Below are 7,863 nucleotides of genomic sequence, written 5' to 3'. Positions count from 1 at the left end.
AGGACAATATTTATAATAGCAAACCATAATATATATCTATTTTTACAAGGTTCAACAATTGAAAAACAAACATTAAATTTAATTGAATCAAAAGGCCAGTAACATAAACCCATGATCAATACAAATAATATAAAAAATCATCCACATTAATATTAACTTTATTTAGAACATAGTCATATAAATTTATAACATATCAATGCATTTATATTATTATCGCAAAAAAAAATTCATTAGAAGAATCTTCCGCTGCCATAACCATTGTTAAATGGATTATTATGGTATGGAAAACCAAAAAAGCCTCTACCATTATTATGGTTAGAATTTGAATAGTAAAGATAATTTCCAGTATCGTCGCCGCCGCTGCTTCTCCCAACATCATTCCTGTTACTTACATCGTAGAGAAATAGACCATTATATCCTTGTTGGTGTTGGTATGATGGATACCAAATAGGGGCATTTTGGTCACCGAATTCTCTCGCAGCGTCAAAAGAGTTGACACCAGTAGCAAATGCTATGTTGGAAAAAGTACTCATACTTTCATGAGTAGGGTATGATCCAATAACTCTGGGATTAACTTGATCCATGGTTTGATCTATTTGAAAAATAATTAAAACAAGTCACATTGAAAAATTAAACATTTATTATTACGACAAAATTGGCTAACAACAATAACTTTGTTTAATAATAAAATTATCAAATTTATTGGATATACAAATTTATTTATTCTTATACTTTATTTAACAATAGATTTTGTTTAATTGTAGAATCTACAAATGTAGACTTTTTTTATAGAAAGATAAAAGTTTAATATTTTAACTAACAATTTAAGATTTTAAAGAAATAATATAGATCTCTTTAGTGTAAGACCTTCCATTATGTCCTTTATCTATACAAAAAATAAAAACTATTATAACTCTAAAAGTTAAAATTTTAATAAAATATATAAGATCTCTACTATATGATCCATATCTATTATTCCATAGTTAAAAGAAAATTTTGTGTAAAATGATATATGGAGATTTTAGAAAAAGAAATAATTCCTCTTATCACTCTCCAAAATTTAAATTTTGAGCAAAAAACATGAAATCTTTATGTATACGATGCAAGTATTTATTTTCAAAAATTTTTTTGTAAAATGATAGTTGAAACCAAAATCAAATTATTTAAAATATCTAAAGCTAATACAACATTAATTAAAAAAGACAAAGAAAGCTTACCACCGTGATAAAATGTAGATGCCACACTCTCAGTTACAGTTGTAACTGCAGCCTGATTTGCAACAATCTTGTGTGAAATTTGATTTTTCAAGGTCTGCTGAAGAACTACAAGAATTTCTTCCGTCTCTTTATTTTTTTCACAACTATGACCAATCGTATCCCACCAATTGATAATGTTGTTGTCATTTTTAATTGTCTTTAAAGTTTTAGAAAGAGTTTTGGCTCGTTCTTTCTCAGCATTTAATCGATCCACAAGTGAATCGTTCTTTTTAATAAGATTTTGCATGTCGATCCTAGACATTCCCTCGATGATGTAACCAAGAAACTGATTATTACCTTGAGGTTGTTGCTCATTTGAGAGAGCCATTTTCATTGTCTTTAACGAAGAATCGCCATAGTAATAGGCTTTTCCATTGGAAGAATATATAATCAAATCAACATCAGCATCACATAAAGATTTTAATTCATTTGCTTTTTTTAATAAGCCGTCTTTTCTCTTTGTAAAAGCGATTTGACAATTTTTCTTATTCTCAATCCTCTTTATCTCTATCTTTTGTCTCCCTTTAGTTTTTTTTATCATTTCACCACCATTCTCCATTTTTAAAACAAGAGATTAGTAGTGATTTAGTATATGTGATGTGATTAGTATAGAGTATTGTGTAATGATAAACATGTTTCATTGTGTTTATATAGACTAATAAATATTTAGGATATTTAATTTTTATTTTACTTTTTGTATTATTTGTTTCTCTCAGATAATTTATTATCATTTGATCTTTGACTTTCTAATAAAAACTATGCACATAGATATCAGATACCAATATATGATAATAAAATCAGGAGTTAAAAATTCTATAATATAAAATTTAAGTGTGAAATACTTTTTTAGAAAATATATTAATATTTTATATTTTCAATCTTTTTCTTATATAGAAAAAAAAGAAGAAAAAAATATAGATTCTCTCAACTTTTTTTTAATTATTTAATAAAATGTAATTTATCATCTTACATTCTTTAAGTGGAATAAAAAAAATATTTGAGAAAAAATATTAAATGATAAAAATTAAATGATATTTTATTAAATAATTAAAGAAAAAATTGAGAGAATCTACTCTAAAAAGGGAGTATATTTGATTAATTATTTTTTACTTTTTATTTTACCAAAAACATAAGAAAAAGTGAGATTTCTTTGCAAAGCCGAAACAATACAATTAGGTAAGCAATAAAATTCAGTCTTTATTCAACCAATAAAATTTAAAATTCATTTAAATAAATGTAAAAAATATATCTTTAGATTTAGTGTCTCATATTTTCTCTCTCTTACATTTAAAATTAAAAATAAATGTATTTAAATTTAAAACAAAATATAATTCAAACAAGAGTAAATTACTGTTTTACTTTCTAATATATGGGCTAAGATCGAATTTTATATCTAACGTTTATTTTTATCCTCAAATATTTTATTTCGTCTTATTTTAGTCGTTTGGTCAAAATTAAAATTTTTTTCTTCCAAGAATACCCTTTTCATCTCTATTTTTAGCTTTTTTTTTTTCATAATTCTATCATTTTTGCTCTTAGATCACTATAACAACTACTATGACCAATACAATTATGATTTTGTCATTATTTAGAAAAAAAATCATAATGAAAGGAAGGATATTTTTGAAAGGAAAAATTTTAATTTTGACTAAAGGATTAAAAGAGGACGAAATAAAACAGTTGAGATAAAAAATAGAACGTTTCAAACATAAAGACAAAATTAAGACTTAACACAAACATTAGCGACTAAAATAATATTTTATCTCCAAACAAAAATAACAAACCCTAAATTTCAAAATATAAATATTAAATCCTAAAACTTAACAATTGAAATATTTAAATTAAAAACAAAATATAATTTGAATAAAAATAACAAATCTTAAATTCTGAACTCTAAACACTAAATCATAAACCCAAAATTCTGTTTAAAAATTAAATTTTGAATCAATTATGTTTATTCATAATTTTGAATCCTTTTTCTTTATTTTTGCCGCAACCGCTCTCTCGCAATCCTGTGCCACCGCCGCCGTTGCTGTATCGCGACCCCGGTGTCTCCTGCAACTACTGTCTTGTTACTTGTTTCTTATCAACTAAGTTGGATATTAATGTTACTATGTATGCGGATGGTTATTTTCATTCTAACGTGGATGTTTATTTCGGTATACTATTGGTATTTTACTTGATTTGCTTGATTCTGCATGCACATGCTCCGCGGGATGTTCATTTTACTATGTATGCGGATGGTTCTTTTCGTTAAGATATGGATATTTATTTGGGTCATACTATTTGGATGAACAAAATAAAGTGGCACTGGAAGTGGCGAAGACACGACGCAACGGCGTGGAAGCAAGGGGCAGAGGTGCAACGTTGGAGCAGCAGTGGAATAAGGCCTCTAACTCGGCGACGGTGCAATGTCTCGGAAAGGAGAAGAAGACACACAATGGCAATGTTGCTTGTAGGAAAAATAGGGGTAACGCGACGCATGGAAGAAGAAGGTGCAGGCGGTGCGGCACGTTGCTTCTTCAAACGATGGTGGCAGCGGTGAGGTGCATTGGTGATGGAGCAACAGGAAAGCGGGAGTGAAGCGACTGCGGTTAAAGGAGAGAAAGGTAAGAGGCTAGAATTATGGTGGATAAATGGGGTGGAATATTTTTTGTTTTTATGAGCTTGAAGTGCAGTCCATTATTCACTTTGTTCGTACCTCTTATTATCTACCTAACAGAACTCATTTTTTTATTTTAAAATTTTACTTTTTAATATTATGTGGTTAAACAATAACAACAACAATAATAATAATATTGATAATAGTAATATTGATAATAAGAAATATTAATGAGTATATACCCATTTTGGTCCTCAAAGAATTTCAGAATAGGCACTTTAGTCTCCAACTAAAATTAATTACTCAATTGGTCCCTAACAATTAACTCCGTCATTCACTTAGGTTCTTTACTCTGTTATTCTAACGGAGGACAAAATAATCCCTGATAACTCTAACAGGGGACAAAATGGTCCCTGATCTCCTCTGTGAAACGACACTGTTCTCTCCCAATTTTTATTATATCTCGCATAACACTAACAATCTAACACTATAACTTCAAACTGCACAATGCACACTCTATAAATTTAATATTCACAAGAAAGAAAATCATCAACTTGTTCTCAACCAATTCATACTCAGGAAACTAATGCCTATGTCTCTCAACTAGTTGTCGTCTTCGACGGATCCCATGAATCTAGACAGCAAGTCTGATTTATTAAGATTCGTTGTCGTTGTTGCCATCTCCCTCCTCCTCTGATCGCTTCTTTCAGCTTCTTCTCCGAACCAATGTTCAGTAATCGCTTCAGTTTCCATATGAGCGGCAATGGCGACATTGCTCGTTGTAATAGCTTGGATGCGAGGTCGAAGCTGTCTGCCAACTTGGACTCCGAAAAAGAAGGAATGAAGCACTCAGTGTCTATTTCAAATGAGAATTTGCATATGATGTCGAAGGAGAATCTTCTCGTGATGTCCTAATGTCCAACAATCTATAATGCTTGCTGGAGAGTGGAGAAAGGCATGCCCTTGGAGTAGTTATAAAACTTGGTCTTGAGGATGTCGTGTACATTGTTGGGGTTGGAGGTGAGTTATCAAAGATGTGAAAGTGGATGCTTTTGGTGAGGAAGTGCAGAGGAGGTGAATGTACCAATCATAAAGATTTAGGAAGTGTGTGGTCTATGATATGTTAAGGTAGGTGCGACACGTGTGACAATTACACCATGGCTTAATCTTGGAGCTAAAGAGGAGGAAGGAAAAGATGAAAAAGAAGACTGTGAAGGTGAAGAAGGAGAGTATGAATGTTAGGGTTATGCGAAATATGATAAAAATTGGGGAAGAACAGTGTCGTTTTCGAATAAAGGGGTCAGGGAACATTTTGTCCCTTGTTAGAGTTGTCAGGGATCATTTTGTCCCATGTTAGAGTTTTCAGGGACTATTTTGTCTTCCGTTAAAGTTGACGGAGCCAAAGACCTAAGTGACTGACGGAATTAATTGTTAGGGACCAATCGAATAATTAATTTTAGTTAAAAACTAAAATGTCTTGTTCGAAATTTTTTGAAGACCAAAATGAGTATATACATTAATTATGAATACAATTCATATGTTAATTTTAAGTGATTTGGCAAATGAACAAGATTCTAAGAATGAGTTGGAGCCTGGATCATGATTGTTAAAAAATAATATAATTAATTTTTTAATTTAAATAATAATTAAAGACTAATGAGTTATTGACTAAATAATATTTCTCAAACTAAAATACATAATGTTTAAAATTATAATTAGAAGAACAATTAAAAAATCTAAAACTATAAACATGTTGAATATATATTGTTTTCTTTATTTTTCATTCCTTAAATTTGAAATGAAATCATTATAAACTTGTTATCTTGACTAATTTCATAATAATTATCATTTACACGTTAATAATATATACCATATATAAAAAGGAAAAAAAGGAATTCACTTTTAATTATTACTTCAAAAAGAATTGACATATAGAAAAAAGTTTGAGTAATTACCTAAATATATTCTTAAAGTTTTTAAAAGTAAACACTTTAGTCTTTTAAGTTTCAAAATACATAAAATAATCTCTAATATTTATTTTCATTAGATAACATAGTTTTTCTTCATTAGTTATTAACTATAATTGCTGACGTAGAATATTAACTCACACACGTGACCATTAAGTATCTACATATATGATATGGATAAATCAGTTTCGACAATAAAATATAAAACAATCCCCAAAAATTTAAAAATTCTCAGAATAGTCCCTAAAAAATTTTTAAAAATTCAAAATAATCTCTTCGAATGATTTATGCATAATTATTTTTAAATTGATAAATTTAGTTTCTAAAATTTTTTATCTACTTATCTCAAATTTGATTATTCATATATACCAAAAAAATTTTATGCATTTTCAAATTCTAAATTACAAATTAATTTTAAAGTTTTCCAAAAAATAATTTAAAATAATTAAATGAACTTATTTTTTATCATACAAATTCTATTATCATTCTTTAATGATGAAGAAGAGGTTGAGCTAACGGAGAATTTTTATTTAATATAAAATTTTTTACATAAATAATGGACAATATTTATACAAATACTTACCAAAGTAACCCTTTGAAACTTACATGCAATGTGAACCAAGTCATCTATAAAGTCAAATTTATAAGTTTTGGTCAATTACAAAATTTCAATGCAATGTGAAAACTCTTAATACTTTACTGCACTTGAAAAAAAAATGTTTCAGTAAATTCAAGTATTTTGTTCATATTTTTCAAAAGTTTTGGGATTCACTTATTGTAATGTTGAATAAAATAACTTTGCAATTAAAGTTATTTGTACTACTATAATTAACAGTTATATCAAGAAAAAATAAGTTTTTATTTATAAATATTTTTCTAAATTTATTGGTGCCAATATCTTAAGAATTTATATATATAAATAAGTTTTTATAATGCAATGATTTCTTAGATTTAGTTATTATATTATAGTTTTTATATCACTTCAATGTAGGTATCATATGTTAATGATTAAATAATATTATGTTCTGTGACATTTTAGTATTAATGAATAAAATTATTTTTTAATTTATATTTTGTTATTATTTATATTTTTATTTATTATATATTTTTAATAATATTTTATTATTTTAATTAATAAAAATATTATAAGACATTGACTTTCGAAAAAGATAAAAAATATTCGAAGGACTGTTTTGGAATTTTAAAATTTTTTTAGGGACTATTTTGAGATTTTTTTAAGATTATTTTATATTTTACCTTGGAGACTGATTTATCCAATTTATATACATAAATACTTAATGGCAACGTATATACATTAACGTTTTACATTAATAATTATTGTTAGAGACTAATAAAAAAAACTATATTATCTAACAAAAATAAATATTGAAGGCTATTTCGTATATTTTAAATAAGTCTTTTAATTTAAGTAATTACTTAAAAAGCTTTAACGGTGTCGTGAAAAAAAATCAATAGATTACTTTTAAGTCAAATATATACTTTGAGATTTTGTTTTGCTTTTTATATTTTGACTAAATCTTGAAATTAATTCATTTCCAAAGAAAAGCAATGAAAAAAATAACTCTTAATTAAAGTACATATATAATAAACTTTGAATCTTTTAAAACATAAATGATAAAGGGAAAGACTAATGATATATATAAATGAATTTAATAAGACTCACTTTTGATAAAAGTTATTTATAAGAAATGGGTCATAACTATAAAAATTAATGAGATAAAATTTACTATGGAAATTTATTTACAATCGATGTAATTATCAATTAGATTTTTTAAATTCATAATACTAAAAAAACAAAAAAAATAGTCAATACTTGTAGCAATCCTCAATTTTAAAAATATAAATATAAATATAAATAAATTATAATTTATTTTATAAAATTAGAATCTCCTTATTTTAAAAAAAATTAAAAATTATTCAATTATCAGAAATCGAACTAATAATTTTAATTTAATCAAATTAATATTATTATTATTATTATTATTATTATTATTATTATTATTATTATTATTAATAT

At 26.4% G+C, this 7,863-nt stretch overlaps 1 protein-coding gene across 1 annotated transcript; it reads right to left on the bottom strand.

Moving 5' to 3' along the window:
• Positions 1–230: 230 nt before the first annotated feature.
• LOC107457804 (MADS-box transcription factor 2-like) lies at positions 231–1,815 on the bottom strand. Its single transcript, XM_021126674.2, has 2 exons — positions 1,218–1,815; positions 231–592 (listed from the first exon to the last, which is right to left on the bottom strand). Exons 1-2 carry the CDS (start codon positions 1,813–1,815, stop codon positions 231–233), a joined length of 960 nt encoding a protein of 319 aa, XP_020982333.2.
• Between the last annotated feature and the right edge of the window lie 6,048 nt (positions 1,816–7,863).

The sequence above is a fragment of the Arachis duranensis genome, chromosome 7 (assembly GCF_000817695.3).
Source record: "Arachis duranensis cultivar V14167 chromosome 7, aradu.V14167.gnm2.J7QH, whole genome shotgun sequence".
Classification (NCBI taxonomy): Eukaryota; Viridiplantae; Streptophyta; class Magnoliopsida; order Fabales; family Fabaceae; genus Arachis; species Arachis duranensis.
This window is presented reverse-complemented; position numbering and strand designations above follow the sequence as displayed.